This window comes from Glandiceps talaboti, chromosome 5, assembly GCF_964340395.1.
Source record: "Glandiceps talaboti chromosome 5, keGlaTala1.1, whole genome shotgun sequence".
NCBI lineage: Eukaryota > Metazoa > Hemichordata > Enteropneusta > Spengelidae > Glandiceps > Glandiceps talaboti.
The window spans coordinates 27,742,626-27,760,440 of NC_135553.1; the positions used below are offsets into that span (position 1 = coordinate 27,742,626).

The 17,815-nt window shown below is 37.8% G+C and overlaps 1 protein-coding gene across 7 annotated transcripts in view; it reads left to right on the top strand.

The window, feature by feature from the left end:
- Positions 1 to 17,815, top strand: part of LOC144434811 (uncharacterized) — a 125,480-nt gene that overhangs the window by 86,203 nt on the left and 21,462 nt on the right. For 6 of the 7 annotated variants that reach the window (XM_078123315.1, XM_078123317.1, XM_078123316.1 and 3 more), the window contains 9 exons: positions 679 to 810; positions 1,453 to 1,612; positions 1,799 to 2,180; positions 4,433 to 4,564; positions 6,394 to 6,672; positions 8,041 to 8,250; positions 12,918 to 13,048; positions 14,823 to 15,032; positions 16,786 to 16,983. In XM_078123315.1, coding sequence (XP_077979441.1) covers positions 679 to 810; positions 1,453 to 1,612; positions 1,799 to 2,180; positions 4,433 to 4,564; positions 6,394 to 6,672; positions 8,041 to 8,250; positions 12,918 to 13,048; positions 14,823 to 15,032; positions 16,786 to 16,983 — 1,834 coding nt within the window. The remainder of the gene's footprint in view (positions 1 to 678; positions 811 to 1,452; positions 1,613 to 1,798; positions 2,181 to 4,432; positions 4,565 to 6,393; positions 6,673 to 8,040; positions 8,251 to 12,917; positions 13,049 to 14,822; positions 15,033 to 16,785; positions 16,984 to 17,815) is intronic. The other variant, XM_078123319.1, reaches the window with a different exon arrangement.

Consider the following 17,815-nt stretch of genomic DNA (forward strand, 5'->3'; position numbering starts at 1 on the left):
AGGCAAGATATAATGCAAGAAGGTAGAATCATGGCTTGACAGGCAAGATATAATGCAAGAAGGTAGAATCATGGCTTGACAGGCAAGATATAATGCAAGAAGGTAGAATCATGGCTTGACAGGCAAGATATAATGCAAGAAGGTAGAATCATGGCTTGACAGGCAAGATATAATGCAAGAAGGTAGAATCATGGCTTGACAGGCAAGATATAATGCAAGAAGGTAGAATCATGGCTTGACAGGCAAGATATAATGCAAGAAGGTAGAATCATGGCTTGACAGGCAAGATATAATGCAAGAAGGTAGAATCATGGCTTGACAGGCAAGATATAATGCAAGAAGGTAGAATCATGGGCCTTTACAGGCAAGATATAATGCAAGAAGGTAGAATCATGGGCCTTTACAGGCAAGATATAATGCAAGAAGGTAGAATCATGGCTTGACAGGCAAGATATAATGCAAGAAGGTAGAATCATGGGCCTTTACAGGCAAGATATAATGCAAGAAGGTAGAATCATGGGCCTTTACAGGCAAGATATAATGCAAGAAGGTAGAATCATGGGCCTTTACAACTGAGAAAAAGAAATGAGTAACAATTATTCAATTGTATACAGGACATGAATTAGAGATTGTTTGTTAGTGCCATTAAACTAAATTTCCTGTTTGTTATTATTGTAGTCACAAGAGTGAAGACAAAGGAAGTAGCAGTCCTGTCAAGAGAGGGCCAGGTAGACCAAGAAAGAGAAAATTTAGCATTCCCACTCCTACTCCCAAATCTCCAAGGGGAAAGCAGGACTTAAGGGAAGAAAGGTATAGCTTTGTTTCTTTCAAATTATCCAATGTATATTTTACCGTTATTGATTCTTGAAGTGGTTGTTTAATTTCATATTTTTTCATCAGCTCATATTTGTATATAAGTTATTGCCGTGACATCTTGTGCTGTGTTGTACTGTACTGTTCTGTGCTGTGCTAGATGCTATTCTTTTTGGCACTGTACTGTACTGTACTGTACTGTACTGTACTGTACTGTACTGTACTGTACTTTGCTAGATGCATTTCTTTTCTGTACTGACATACTGTACTGAACTGCACTGCATTGTACTGTACTGTACTACATGCTGTGCTGTCCTAGATGCTGTCCTTTTCGGTACTGTACTGTCTTACCTTGTGCTTTACTGCAGCCATACTTTCACAAACATAGTGAGTGGCCTCATTTGCATGCAGGTATGTGATTATTTTTTCAATATTGGACTGCAGTGCAAATACTACTAGTATGTGTGCACAGTTGTGCAAGTAATCTCTGGTACATATGTAATCATGTACTGAATGTATTGCATTCTACAAGTTATAGAATTAAAGTGCACTGTACTGTACTGCTGAGTCTGTATTATTTTGCATTTAGCTATGCAGTACTATATTTGGTGACCCAAACTTCAATTTGTAATATTACAGTAGTACGAAGCATAAACTGTTGAAGAGTTCCTCCATCGATTCTAGCTCCTCAGAAGAACCACCAAAGAAGAAGAAAAAAGTGTCAAAAGATAAAGAAAAGAAGTCTAAAAAAGATGGGTCAGCAAAAATAATCATTACTGAGAGTACTTCATCAGAGAAGGTATGTTTTATATGAGAAGTATATTAAAATTGAGCAAAGACATCCTAAATGAAAGCTACAAATATTAAATTTTTTAGGCAAAGATAATTTTTACCACTAAAACTTTCCAACTATTTTATGGCTCTCTAATGAGACAATGTTCATACATATTCTATCTTTATGACATATTTATTTTCAATTTTTCAGCCAAAAAAGAAGAAATCCAAGAGTGGAATTGAGAAAGCTGGTAAGATTGTGGCATCTGGTAGTGTACCAGAAGGCATTGGTAAAATCAAAGTCAAGAAGAGTTCCACACTGCCCAGTAAAAGTAAAAAAAGTAACAGGACACCATCCACTGACTTGACATTAGCAGGTCAATTATTGTCTTCACCAAGTAAGAGTAAGAAGAACACAAAGATATCATCCATCGACTTGGGATTATCTACTGAGTCTAACTTCTCTCCCAGTAAAAGTAAAAAGAGTACCAAGATGGCATCCACTGACTTGACTCACTCCAGTGAATCTGTGATAAAGCCTCCTAAAACTAAGAAGTCAAAAACTGCATCTACAGAGGAGTCTCTTGTGAAAAGTAAAGAGAAACATACTCATGTTGAACTTTTATTTATATTTAGCACAACTAAACTGAGGTGTGTGTGTGTGTGTGTGTGTGTGTAAACACCTTAATGTCAAAAACCGCTGAACCGATTGCCATTGTATTTGGTGGGTCCATTACCTTGGGTGTCTAGTTGGGAAATTGTTCAAATGAAAATGATCGCATCAGAAATGTGCATTTTACATTTCAAAATGAGATTTGTTGTATTACAAAATGCTTTGACTTCAGCCTTGAAATGAAATTTTCTTGTTTTATTGATGCAATGAAATCATTAAATCTTTTATGGGCTACTTCACATATCAATGTCAATGGCATAAAGATTAACATCTGTTTAAGGTTACTTGGCAACCACAGCCTGTTTTTAACAGAGCTGAATTAAAGTACACAGGGAAGAATCACCTTGACTATTTCCGACGTAATTTGACACAGCACAAAGTGTTTTGGACTTTGAACTTATTTGCATATGTCAAATTGTCCATGCTCACGTCCCACCACAGCCAGTCAAAGAGGAGGAACATTATAGTCCAATATTCCTGCTCCTTTCCCAAAATATACTCAAGAATTGTCATTCCCGACAAAAAAATCGTATTTACTGCACTAATCTTTTAAAATTCCTGCGATGTCACAACTCATGCACTATCGGGCGATCCGTTATGCAGAGACCTACTTCCACATTCCACTCCATCATGGTGCCACCCATAACCTCTCATGAATATTTATTAAATTACGTCATCTTTGGTTTTGTTCGGCAAGATTTTTCCACGTTCGGACTAATCCTTTGACCCAACTTTGCGTGTTAGCAATGATAATGTAGTTCTATGGTAATTCTTCAGACTCTGACCTATCGGTGTTTGGTACTTGTTTTTCAATCGGATCACTCGTTACAGATTTACATGATTTCGCCTGGGACTTGAAAATGAGAACGTTTGGACTCAAAAATGGACCATTTTCACAGTTTTTACTTATAATTAATTGGGAATTCACCTATTTTTTTTTTTATCAAACATCGATAGAATATGTTGTTTTGAATGTGTCTAGGTCACAGTTCAGGGTGTACGCCAAATACATTTACAGGAAACGCTCGCCGAAATTTTCACCGATTTTTTCCCAATAGCTTGACCAAATTTGACATTTTTGTAAAGAAAATTGCTTCCACCAAGCAATTATTTTTTCATACATCGATTCACTAGGTATTTTTAAGTCTGTATTCGAAGTTTCATGAAAATTAAACAGCAAATTTCCATATGAGTGGCATGTGAAGTCAACAATGTATGTTAGTAATTGTTACAGATCTAAAGGCCTGTAATCGGCAGCGGTTGGCCAGCGGTTCTTCCCCGTGTACCTTAAATCTCAGACACTATGATTAAAACAGGTTCATATAAATACACAATCCTTAATCATTCAAAAAAACATTTTGTACAAAGAATAAGAAGTCACATTTTATGGGGAAAGAAAAATAGTCATATCAAGACCTGCATGATCATACTGTGTTTGGCAGGTTAAATTTCCTGCATGTACCGACAATTTCCATGATATTTGATGGGTGTATTACCTTGGGTGTCTAGTTGGGAAATTGTTCAAATCAAAATGATCTTACTACAAGTGTGTGATTTGGGTCGAAAAATGTCATTTTTGGTCAAAAAACTTACTCCAAAAAATTGCGCAGATGGGTCTGAAATTTGGTGGGAACATTCTTAGGGGTGTTTAAGCATTCAAAAAATGTTTGCAAATGTGCCTAGCAACAAGACCACACCCATAGCAACAGCCAAACAGTGAGGTATTTCACAAAGATAACCACTGGGATTAAAAGACAATTGAATAAGCATTCAAAAAATGTATGCAAATATGCCTAACAACAAGACTACACCCATAGCAACAGCCGAATGATCAGATATATTGCAATGATAACAACAGGGATTAATAGATAGTTGAATGAACATTCCAAATATGTATGTAAATTTGCCTAGCAACAAGACCATGCTCATAGCAACAGCCAAATGATCAGATATATTGCAATGATAACCGGGATTTATAGATAATTGAATGAACATTCCAAAAATGTATGTAAATTTGCCTAGCAACAAGACCACGCCCATAGCAACAGCCAAATGATCAGATACATCGCCATGTGATTAGGACTAAATGATGGATACTACATCATCTAGTTTACAGGAATAGCTGATCACTCATCAATGTTACTAAAATGGAATCACCTGTCTTCATTTTAGTTCCCAAAGAAAAGAAGAAAATATCAACAAAAGAAGAATCAGGAAGTAAAATTAAACATAAAACCGACAAGCCAAAAGCCAGAGGAAGACCTAAATCATTGACTTGTTCTCCACCGGATTTAGCTGATCTAGGTATAGTAATGGTAGATTAACTATCAGCATGTTAACACACAGACACAAATTAAAACAGGGTTCACACGGTCCTGGAAAACCCTGGAATTTCAAACCCTCCCTGGAAAACCCTGGAAAAAATGTGCCCTACCCCTGGAAAACCCTGGAAAATGATCGATTAATATTGACGATCGCCATGTCTGTGCTCAAGCCACCCATTCATATGATTCTGAGTCTCGTAATTGTGAAATGGTGAAAATATTTTCAAAGTCTTTCGCCACGGTGGTGAATCAAAATTCACGCTGATTAAATCCATACAGTCAAACGATCGTTCCACGAGACACTTTGCCCCACAGACCGTGCCTATGCGTAGTTGAATGGGCGCCGCAGTGTTTGTTTCGATCTTGCGTATATTGCTTCTCCATCTGCAGTCGTCATTTCAGGGACATGATATTGTAATAGTCCCGGCCGGGGGTAACAGTAGGTCTGTTAACAAGATTATCGTAACATTGTAACGAGTATCAAAGCATCATCAACCGCGATTAGAAATTGTTACACTGAGTTTGGCGCCCGAGTCGACATACTACAAGCTCAGGCATGGCAATACTAGGGCTAGGGCTTAGGGAAGTGCAGTTGACTTTCCGGGTTGTGGAAGTACGGTTGTGACTTTTATGTCGTCGATAAATGGGTATTTGTGTTACATATTCTAAAAGAATAAACTACTGTTTTATGTTGTCGGTACAGTAACATTCGTCAATGGTCAAGTTGAGTTGAGTTGAGAAATCACGATGTTCCGCAACATGTGGCATCCATACATAAACATCAAGACGCAATCGATGAACGTATTCAGTTATTCATAGCTCAAAATTTTGTTACGTAAATGACGTTTTTATTCAAAATTTTGAAGAAAAAAATTATTTTAGGTGACTTATAAATCTAGTAACATCAAACCATACAATAACAAGGACAAACTTTAGTTTTTAATTTGTTTTTCTGGATATGTCTGAATTAGACTGATGAATGCTGCAACTCAATCTTACACGATCAATGCACCAGCTCGATGAAACGGCTACTTAGGGGGTAGGACAGAGGTTTCTCCGTTAATCTTAGCATGCAAACGTGGTTTTGAAACCAATGTCTTGCAAAGTGTCGATTGTCTTTAAAATGTTTTGTCACATATTATGGGAACTGTTGTTAATTTCTTCTCGTCCACATCAGACAATTAGATGTCATTAAAAAAAATACTTTAGTGTCAACACCCCTGGAAATTGGCCAAAATCAATACGAATAACCTCCCCGGAACACTGATGAAAAACCCCTGGAAAGTCCTGGAATTTTGTTTTGCTTTAAGTGTACGAACCCTGTAAAAGTACTACTGCATTATTATTATTATTATTATTATTATTATTATTATTATTATTATTATTATTATTATTAATATTATTATTTATTATTATTTATTATTATTTATTATTATTATTATTATTATTATTATATTATTATACATTATTCTGTCAACTCTTAGATAAATAGATACAAGCTTAGTTTAGTATATAAAACCTTGATATATCAAGTTATGCCCCAGGGCCTCTAAAGTTGTATCATTATTTTGGTTGCTAGGGCCTCTAAAATTTTATCATTATTTTGGTTGCCAGGGCCTCTAAAGTTGTATCATTATTTTGGTTGCCAGGGCCTCTAAAGTTGTATCATTATTTTGCTTGCCAGGGCCTCTAAAGTTGTATCATTATTTTGCTTGCTAGCCATAATACAAAAGATGACATATATTTGACCAAATAGTGGAATTATTAAGACCATTCAAACTAAGCTGATTGTGTGTATGTGTCACACAGATATGTTGGGTTTGGAAATTAAGGATAAATGGAGCAATGAATCCTTCAAATCACCAGAAATTCCACCAAAAAAGTCTAAAGACAAAAAGAAGAACAAAGATAAAGACAAGATAAAGGCAAGCAAACAGAAAAAGAAGAGTTTAGAAGAAGAAGCTGCATACAAGGCTAGATCAGAACAATATGATGACATCATTGATGGCGTAATTAGTAGGTTTACTAGTATGGTCAAAGAACAAGATACAACGCCATCTGTTACAACAACAAATGAAAATGTTTATGGTAGGCCACATTCCATATTTTGTTCTAACAAAAATGATTGTATGTATAATACAAACACAATGTTGTTGCCTTAGTATGCATGATAATTAGTTGTTATTAGGGCTATTACAATGGGCTGTCCATCTATTCATAATACATCGTTTCTCAGAAATGCAATATAAAATTTCTTTAAAATCATCATGTCGGGCATACAAATGTATGCACGTCAATTTGTTTTTTGATATATGAAAATTTGACCAAATGGCAGTCATATTTGTAGTGTTAAAATTCAATAGTTACTGCATACTAGTATTCAAAAACTGTAATATGCAGACACGCCATCCGAGTGTCTACCCTCATATTATCAGATGCAAGCTATCTTTCTAGACTTTGACCTTGACAGTCAGGGTCAATTATCAAAATCAAGCCAATTTCTGCCTATCACAGACACATTGTAGTATTTACATATATTGCTAATTTATTTGAAATCATGATTACAAGTAATATTGATTATTTTGGTGACTCATATCACTTTCTACTCAATTGCAGCTGTAGTTGTAGTGAACAATCATGATTTACCAATTAACTTAAAATGTTAATACATGGAGACTACATGAAAGTGTCTATTTGAAGGGGGTATGTCTTATATGAAGACTTGTCTTCATTCAGTTTTATAGGAAAATACAAGTGACCTAAGGGTTCTTTGTCACTCTGAGTTGCTAGTAGCGACAAACCCTTAGGTCACAAATGTTTTCCAGCTGAATGAAGACAAATATTTGGGAATCATATAATTATACCTCCTCAAGCATAATTAAAAGGTCTGGAAAATTATGATTTGGAATGATTTGACACATATGTCGAGCATCACAAAACCAGTCACATAGACATGAGTCGACGTGATAGAGCAACCAGGGTATATAATCTATATTTTCTGTTCAAAGATGATCACTTGGTTTGAGTATGGTATAATAATATTGAAATACTTAAGACATTATCAAATCAGTGAAAAAAATGAACTATGTTATTTTACAACAGTAAACATTTTCAAACCACCATGATTCACACTGAATGTTCTCGTCCTAACACTGCACATTGTATTACCACCTGGCACAGACCTATATTACCACTACTGCCTAATATAACGTTTCTCAGGGGATTAAAGTATTCACATTGCAACCTGCTATCCTACCATGTACCCAAATATACAGCTGGGTTGAATGCTGCACAATCATGGTCGAAATCATACCCAAGGACCTTGACAGTGACGATCAAAATATAGACTCAAACCAACAACGTATAGATTCCAAGTCAAACAATTCGACCATTACAATTTCACATTACAAATAAGATTTGTAATTGGTGTTTTCTCTTTATTTGTTCAATGACTAGACATTAGTAATATTGAGTCTAATCAACCCACCATTACCAGTGGTCTGGGATTACTTGCTGAATTTGCTGTCGCTGCCTCAACACCAAAGACAACTACCAAGAGAAAAAGACACAGTTCAGGCATGGAGTCTGAAACATCACTATCGGATACTGAAGTCAAGAAGAGAAAGCCAGGCAGACCAAAGAAGTCCAGTTCTACTGAACCTCAAGGTGATTTCATTGTTGTTTCATGTACCTCATAAAAATGTTAAAGGAATTCATGTCAGCCATCTTGTTTTTGTGATATGTAATTCAACGTTGTTGTTTAGAAGTACCAGTCTGTTCAACTATGATGCTTACCTGTTGGCAAAATACTGATGGTATTAAACCCACATTAATTCCTCCAATCAATGCCAAGAAATTTTTGGCCCCACCCACTCCACCTTACCTGGCTCCATATTTGGATAGCTTAATCTCCCGCCTAAGTGGCAGTTACCGCATACGTACTTGTGTCTTTTATCGCATGGCAGTACAAGTGTGTAGACAGATATTATTGTTTTTGTCTTCAAGTACCTTCCCTCCAATTCCATTATACACACTGGGTTTTTTTCTACTTGGTTGGCCCTTTGGTTACCCAAAAGATCCTAGGATTACAGCTAAGTGTCGATTTATTGTCTCTCTCTCTCTTTGCGATTGAGATTTGTTGTGTGTTTTTCTTCTTTGTGCAGGCGTTGCTTGTATATAGACGCCATTTCCTTACTGTGTTGCATTTTTTCAGTCGTTCATTTCGTCATGACTAAACCTAAGAAGGATGTGTGTGGTCATGACATGCTAAAGTAGGATTGTCATTCTGCCTGTCTTTCTTGTCGGACGTGTTCACTGTCCAAACCTTGTGAGGTTTGTACTAGATGGTCTGAGGAAAATTTGCGTAAATTTGGTAAACCGTCAGACAAACAACGGTCATCTAAGCCGAGTGCGAGTTCGACTTCCACCCAGGCTTCTGTCACTACTCCTGGTAGTATGTGGGCTTCAACTATAACAGTAAGTACTTCTGTCACAGCGGAACCGAAGTCAGGTAAGCAAATTTCTAGTTCTGTTGTTTTAAACCGTCCTTTTCAGGATGAACAGGGTAGTAGTGCTATTGGTATGTGGTCCTCTCTCGGTGAGGGCTCGACAACTGCAGACACTGTACAGTTATCATTCATTAGCATTCCTCAGGTAGTGATCACTTCTCCCTCCCCTCCAGGGGACCGGTTGAGAGTAATTGACGTGTCGTCACTGCCCTATGATTCTAATCCTCATAAAACTACTAGTATTTCCGAGTGAAACCTTGCTCCAACTTTTACAGTCAGTTGAGAGATCTCCCATTCTGATGTAACTGGGCCTGGTGTAGCTATTACCCACATACCTCCCCCTTATCCAGTCTCAGGCTCGCCTATTAATTGGACTGATAATGGTCTGAGGGCATGCAGACTGGTGTACACACAAATCTGGGTAATTTTCGATCAGATCAAATCAAGTAATGTTAGTTCTAGACCAACATTGACTGCTGGGCAGAGAATACAGCACAGTCAGGATGATTCCACTTTGTATAGGGGTGCAAGGGGGTATGCCCCTCAGACCAGAGCTGAATTTCAGAATCCCCAGTTCATGCAAATGCCTACTGGTGGTGATTTTTTCTGATCCACAGCAATTTTCTGGTGACTTTGGTTTGCCTCCTGAGACACCATGGTGTGTTTTTAATCCTCAGGTTGGCTGGCCACAGCAGTATTGGCAGTACCCCTGGCCATCCCTCCCTGCTTATTAAAGGGCTGAAGGTTCAAGGCCTACTGCTAGGAGGACACAGTGTGATTTCAAGCCTCCTACCAGGGATTCTCCCTCTCGTTCTTGCAGTCGTTTCAGAACGCAGAGGTCAAGAGACTGTTCTCCTTCAAACCGAGGATCTCCGGTCCCTAGTGGGCGAAATTTGTGTTCACGTTCGAAATCTTCTTAATCCTCCAAATCGAGCGAGAGTAGCTGTTCGAGGTCACGTTCTCTAAACATTTTGATCGGTACTCCAGTGAGAGGTCACCCATTGCAAGCATGTATCCAATCACCAGGAGGTCTCCCCAGTTCAATCTAGGCGTCAGGCCAGGAGAGACATAGAGGAAATATCAGTAAATAAAAAGCTCCCAGTGATGCCTCCTTTGGGGTATATGAACCAGATACGCCCAGTGTAGTGGGTTCTATGCATTCAACTTCCCCTACTTCTGATGAAGACTTCTCCTTCCACAAGTGTATTTAATGGGTTTACAATCAGTACCCAGACCATTATCCTAAGCCTCTGCCAGCTCCCACTATGGAATCAGAGTTTTGCATGGCATTTGAAGAAATGGAAAAGTCACTTTCTTCCATGCACTCCGGTCAACTGGACAAAATAATGTCAGAGGTTTTAGGCGAGGGCAATAAAGCTGCTGCATTAAACCCTGGTCATTTCCATGGTTAAAAAGTCGGTCTCGTGCATACAAGACTCACACAACCGACTCATGGATTGGTTACCCCAGCCTAGACACTGATGCCGAGGCTGTGGACACCAAAGCCAAAACTTTCAACTCCATGTCTATCCCCGTTATCAGTTAAAGCAGTTAGGGGAAATGCAAGCAGAAAGTATCCGTGCATGTTCTGTCATGGATTGATTTCTAGCTGTAATAACATCTGAACTACTGCAAGAAGCCCCGGAGATGCCTAAGGTTCTTAGACTGTTGTGCATTGTAATGAAGGGTCTCTCCCACATCTCCGAATCTTTAGCAAGAGGATGGGCAGCACTTATTGGTGGAGAGGGATGCCTTCCTGAAATGAGAGTCTAAACTCATTATCACAGGAACTGAAACAGGAAGCAAGAGGCTCCTCATTTTCCACTTCCTCACTGTTTGCTAGTAATTTGACTTCCCTAGCCCAGCGAGCCAGTGAAGTAAGCCAGAAAGACAGAGAGAACAGTTAATGTGGGAGTCTCCACGAACAACCTCCTCCACTCCAGCAAGACTGAAGGCTAACCATACAAGTGGTAATACGGTGCCTGCAGACAGAAGTTTCCAAAACAGGAGTAAACCTGGACAGTCTGACAGAGGACATCTTCGTGATAAGCTGCGTAGTCAATGGGGTAGAGGCAAGGCTGTCCCTGACAACCCTTGTTTAGTACTCCTGACTATCCACTCGGCAACACGATACAGGAACTCCCCCGTATTACTTGTTATTACAGGGTGAAGGTTCAAGGCCTACTGCTAGGAGGACACGGCTGCCTCAATCATTGCCAGACCTCAAGACAGCACTCGCCATACCTATGGAGAAAAATGGAAGAGATTCTCTGATTGGTGTCTTGGAAGGCAGAAGGATCCTCTCGATCCATCTCCTCAGACAGTTGCAGATTTTCTCTTATTTCTGTTTGAGGAGAAGAAGTATGCAGTTAAGACTATTATGGTGTATCGCACGGCGATAGCCAAACACGGTCAGAAGCATCGGGGGACCGGATTTTGGTCAGAATAAGAGTTTACCAAACATGATCAGACATTTCCTTATTCAACACCCTCCTAAGTAAACTCCACTGCCTCAGTGGAGTATATCCTTTGTTCTTAGAGCACTGAGAGGGCCTCCCTTTGAACCACTTCATTCCATCTCTCTTAAAGCCCTTACCTCTTAAACATTTTTTCTCCTAGCCCTTGCATCAGGCCGGCGTAGGAGTAAGACCCCCTGCATTGGATTCTTGTTCGGGGTTTATTCAGTAAAGAGGGGATCAGGTGATCTTGCACACTGACCCTAGGTTTCTGGCCAAGAATCAGGTTCTAGGCTCCTTGGCTCAACCAATAATTCTTAATGCTATTGATTCCTTCATGGGCTCAGACTGCTCAGAGCATCTTCTTTGCCCCTAGAGAACATTACTTTGGTACCTTAAACATATCAAACCATTTCAAGGTAGTAGGACTAGACTTTTTTGCCTGTTCCTCCTTCATCCTCAGATATTTCTCCAGCCATTATATCCAGATGGCTGGTAGAAACTGTCAAGTGGGCTTACAAAGTACGTTCCAGCTCAGCTTGTAAGTTAGAGAGAGTCACTGCACATGAAGTCAGGGCACTCTCAGCATCATGGGCCTTGTTCTCAGGGGTGCCAGTGGCACAGATTCTCCAGGCAAGAACCTGGCACTCCCTAAACTCTTTATTAAGTTTTTGTATCAGAGATATGACAGCAAGCTTCAGTCATTAGGTCCCTTTAGTATTGGGCAATTGGTAGCCGTAAACAAAAGGTTTTTGGCCAGAAATTGAGTTTTTATGCATCAGTATTTTGCCAACAGGTAAGTATCATAGTCAAACAGAATTGAAGTTTCTACCGAAACTAATTTCTGTGAGACATGATACTTACTTGTTGAGCTCCTTCCCACCTTCCCCACAGTCTCCTTGTGAAATGTTTGTCTTCCTCGGAGTGATAAAAGACACAAGTACACATGCACTAACTGCCACTTAGGTGGGAGACTAAGCTATCCAAATATGGAGCCAGGGATGGTGGAGGGGGTGGGGCCAAAAATTTCTGTGGAATTAATGTGGGTTACCCATCAGTATTTTGCCAAGAGGCTCACAGAAATTAGTTTTGGTAGAAACTTTAATTCTGTCATAAATATACACATACAACATTTTCTTTTCATTTCCTGTCATCAGAGAAAAGGTAAATACCATGTTAAGTGCCAAGTATGGTCAGTAGCCTAAAATTATTTGTAAGAAACAATTGCAATAGAGTCAGATCCAATCATAGACTAGATTACAAAGTGTATAAGTAGTTGACAAGACAAATTTAGTTTTGGATGCCATACTTTGTTTGAACTTTAATCTGTTACGTAGAGTTTTAAAGTTTTGTAACTCTGTTCTAATAGGTTCCCCGATTAAGAAAATGAAAAAAGGCACATCTAAATCTAAATCTGCTAAATGTGCTACATCTGAAGTGAAAGAAGAAAAACCAAAGAGAACTAAGAAAAAGAAACACAAAGAGGAAGCAATAGCCAAGGTGGGTTTGCTGCTTCTCCCCTCCAGTGTTTGCATTTTTACCTCCTGTAAGGGTACGGGAGGTATTAAAAGGGGAATGTCTGTCTGTCTGTCTGTCTGTCCGTGTCATCATTTTCTAAAATTCGGCTGGCTCAATTGTAATGAAATTTGGAATATATAATCTTTAGGGCAATGGCTAGCCAGATCTGTTAATGTTTAATTAGGGAAATTTGCATATCAATGAAATCAACTAATTAGGCAATATCTTAAGACTGCATTTTTCAATTTCAATATAATTGAGTATATTCGTTAAATATAACAACATACATTTGTCCTATAAAATTTGTTGATGTACCTTACAGTGTTAATGAATAATTTGCATAATTAATTATTTTTGGTAATTAGGCTATATCTTAAGAATGCATACTTCAAATTAAATATAATGTAGTACATACGTTAACCATAAGAAAACACATATGTCCTATCAAGTTTGTTGATGTACATTACAAGTGTTAATGAATAATTTGCATAATTGATGATTTTCGGTAATTAAGTTATATCTTACGATTGCATACTTGAATTTCAATATAATTTACTTCATACATTTAACATAACAAAGTTTATACGTCCTATAAAGTTTGTTCATGTACCATTACAGTGTTAATAACTAATTTTCGTGATTAAAAAAAATGATTTTCGGTAATTAGGACATATCATAAGAATGCATACTTGAATTTCAATATAAATTCGTACATACGTTAACCATAACAAAGCGGATATGTCCTATAAAATTTGTTGATATAGCTTACAGTTTTCATGAAATAAAATTTGTTGCTACAACTTTTACCTTTAATGAGTATTTTGAATAATGAATGATATTCAGTAATTAAGCAGTATCATGCACTCTTCAAAGTCCATATAATTTGGCACATACATTAATCTAAGAAAGCATGCTTGTCCAAAAAAGCCTGTTACCATAGTTTTTTTAGTTTAATGAGTTATTTGCTTAATTAGTGATTCTCTTATGGGGGGGTGATTCAGTTTAAATCTGGTGTATTCATACATAGATGTAGACAGTATAAAACTATTTTTTTCTTTTGTTGTTTAGATTTCAGCAACACAAAGGTGGATTAGCGTGGTATTTGATTTACTAGTTTATGTACAAGTTCCACCTTCTTAAGTTTCTTTTCATGGTACATAAAAGTGAAGTTTAGAAAATTTGATATATTCAGGAACATGAACAATATTAATCTAATAGCTATGAAGTTTTTTGAAACCAACAGCTGCATAGAGTGTTGACTGTCTTTAAAATGTTTTGTTTCATATTGTGAGAGCCCTTGTTAATTAATTCTTGTCCATGTCAGAGAAAAAATAAATTTTGATGGTCAACACCCCTGGAAAATGACCCAAATCAATACGAATCCCCTGGAAAGCTGTGGATTTTTTGTTTACTCTAAGTGCCTGAACCCTGCATATAGATTATCAAGAATATATGTTTATCAATAAACTGCTTTACCTGACTACATTCATAAACCTCAGTATCTCTATGTTCTGATTTGCAGGCCAGATATTCACAAGTGTAAAAATTGAACACAATGTAGTCATTCCAGTATTCAATAATTACACATCATAAACAGAAAGACAGCAAGAAAGTGAATTAATGTAAACAGTATGTCAATACTGAGCAAAAATTTAATTCAGTGGTTATAAAGTATTGATAAACCTCAATTTGAAAAAGACTAAAATTACGTGACATGTATAGAAAATCATGAATGTCAATCTTTGACCTTTCACAGGCATTAAAAGAGTATGAGAATGAAAGACCGACGTTTCTGGATGATGAGCAGTGGCAGAGAAGACGAAGTGAAAGAATTTTTCTGAGTGATACTAGTCCCGTTCCTTCTAGGGATGTGAGTCCAATCAACAAGACACCATCTTTGAAAACCATGCATGATGGTACTCCCTGTAGAAACAAAAAGGAGGATGAAATCACTACACCACCAAAGGTAATATACCCTCTAAAGACCATAAAGTATTTCATCGGTAGTCTGACTACCCCTCCAAGGAAAGTATGGAATTCCAATGATAGGCTTGCCACCCTATAAGCATAATGTTGTGTATCCCAAAACAAATCAAACCACACCTCCAGTGGTAATAGAATATTCTTTTGGTATTAGAATATTCTTCATTCCAAGCCTATAATCTTGATAAGTAAATCCATACAAAAATCAGATCACGCCAAAGAATAGAGTATTTTGAATACCGTAGTGAAATAAGAGTGAATTGGGATATTAGATATCATCTGATCATGCACCCCTCCTAAGAAAATATGGTATATCCCAATGCTTGTGTGACCCAGTCCTCTGAAGGTCATAGACCTGTCCTTTTAAGGTAATAGACCTGTCCTCTAATGGTAACAGACCTGTCCTGTAAAGGTAATAGACCTGTCCTCTAATGGTAATAGACCTGTCCTCTAAAGGTAATAGACCTGTCCTGTAAAGGTAATAGACCTGTCCTTTTAAGGTAATAGACCTGTCCTCTAATGGTAATAGACCTGTCCTGTAAAGGTAATAGACCTGTCCTCTAATGGTAATAGACCTGTCCTCTAAAGGTAATAGACCTGTCCTCTAAAGGTAACAGACCTGTCCTGTAAAGGTAACAGACCTGTCCTCTAAAGGTAATAGACCTGTCCTGTAAAGGTAATAGACCTGTCCTCTAATGGTAATAGACCTGTCCTCTAATGGTAATAGACCTGTCCTCTAAAGGTAATAGACCTGTCCTCTAAAGGTAATAGACCTGTCCTCTAAAGGTAATAGACCTGTCCTCTAAAGGTAATAGACCTGTCCTCTAAAGGTAATAGACCTGTCCTCTAAAGGTAACAGACCTGTCCTCTAAAGGTAATAGACCTGTCCTCTAAAGGTAACAGACCTGTCCTGTAAAGGTAACAGACATGTCCTCTAAAGGTAATAGACCTGTCCTCTAAAGGTAATAGACCTGTCCTGTAAAGGTAATAGACCTGTCCTCTAAAGGTAATAGACCTGTCCTCTAATGGTAATAGACCTGTCCTGTAATGGTAATAGACCTGTCCTGTAAAGGTAATAGACCTGTCCTCTAAAGGTAATAGACCTGTCCTCTAAAGGTAATAGACCTGTCCTGTAATGGTAATAGACCTGTCCTGTAAAGGTAATAGACCTGTCCTCTAAAGGTAATAGACCTGTCCTCTAAAGGTAATAGACCTGTCCTCTAAAGGTAATAGACCTGTCCTGTAATGGTAATAGACCTGTCCTGTAAAGGTAATAGACCTGTCCTCTAAAGGTAATAGACCTGTCCTCTAAAGGTAATAGACCTGTCCTCTAAAGGTAATAGACCTGTCCTCTAAAGGTTATAGACCTGTCCTCTAAAGGTAATAGACCTGTCCTCTAATGGTAATAGACCTGTCAGAAATTAAGTCATTACTAATCACAATTAACATTTGTTACCAATGTCAAAGGATTGTCCATTCCAAGACTTTGGAAGACATAATGTATCCATTTTTAAGGTGAATGTCAGAATTGATAGCATTTGTGAAAAGAATGCATCTAAAATTCCACTAGGAAAGTGCCAAGCTTTCAGGTCAAGAGACTGTAACAATATATTTTTAACAATATATTCAAATATAAACTTGTCTTCCCTCAGTGGTTTATCACTGTTCAGTTTTCTTTCCCCAAACTATAAATATGATAACATTTTTTAATAATTTTGCATTTCTTCTTTTCACAGAAAACCAAAAAGCTGTCTACTAGTAGCAGTACCAGCGGTAAAACCAAATCAACATCTGAACTGCCACTGCCCGAAGTCCGTGAAACATACATGTTACCCCCTAGCCCCACCAAAGTTAAAAAGAAACCCCCTAAGCTAACTGGAAAAGATGGAGAAACTTCAGATATCAAAAAAAGTAAATCAAAGAGCAAGAAACTGGTAAGCATATATTATTATCCCAATTGAATAACATGAGGTTATTACACGATGTCACCTCTTTGTTCATCGTATCACCATTCGTGCAGTTTCCGTAACATGACATGAGTCGATAGATGAGTATGACTTGAGTTGCTATGCAGTGCGCTTAGTGTGTTGCGTGACCTGTTATTAGGTGGCATTCATGTACACATGGTTCACTGACCCTGCTCAACCTGCTCTGATGATCATTGATTTTCATTAGATTTCGGTGTAACTTTCCATAATTATTTCGAAATACAATATTGGAATTAGAATAAATTCTTTAGAAGTTTCAGAAAATGCTTTAATATGTTAATAAAACTAGATGGTTGACTGTTAGCGTATCTACTGTAGTATACAGTGTCAGTGGATGGCTAATATAATACACACAGTTGTACGCGTACCCGCGATACCATTGCGAAATGTATGTACCTTGTACAGCATATTATGATCTCATTAGTGATATGCAAATTAGGTGTAAAAATGTGAATTTTGGTCAAAAACTTGTATCTAAAAAAGTACTTGGTCAATGAGACTGAAACTTGGTACGATGTTTCTAGAAGTGTGATTCTGCAGATTTTCATCAAAAGATTTTGACACAACTGGCCATAGCAACCATGATCACACCTTTAGCAACAACCAAATGGCAGTATATTTTGATTAAATAACAACATCATCTGATAGGCAAGTGAGTGAACATTTAAAAAATGTATGCAAATATCCCTAGAAACCATGACCAAACCCATTTCACTAAGATAACAACAGGGATTCATAGACAAGTGAACCAACATTCGAAAAGCGTATGCAAACAGCC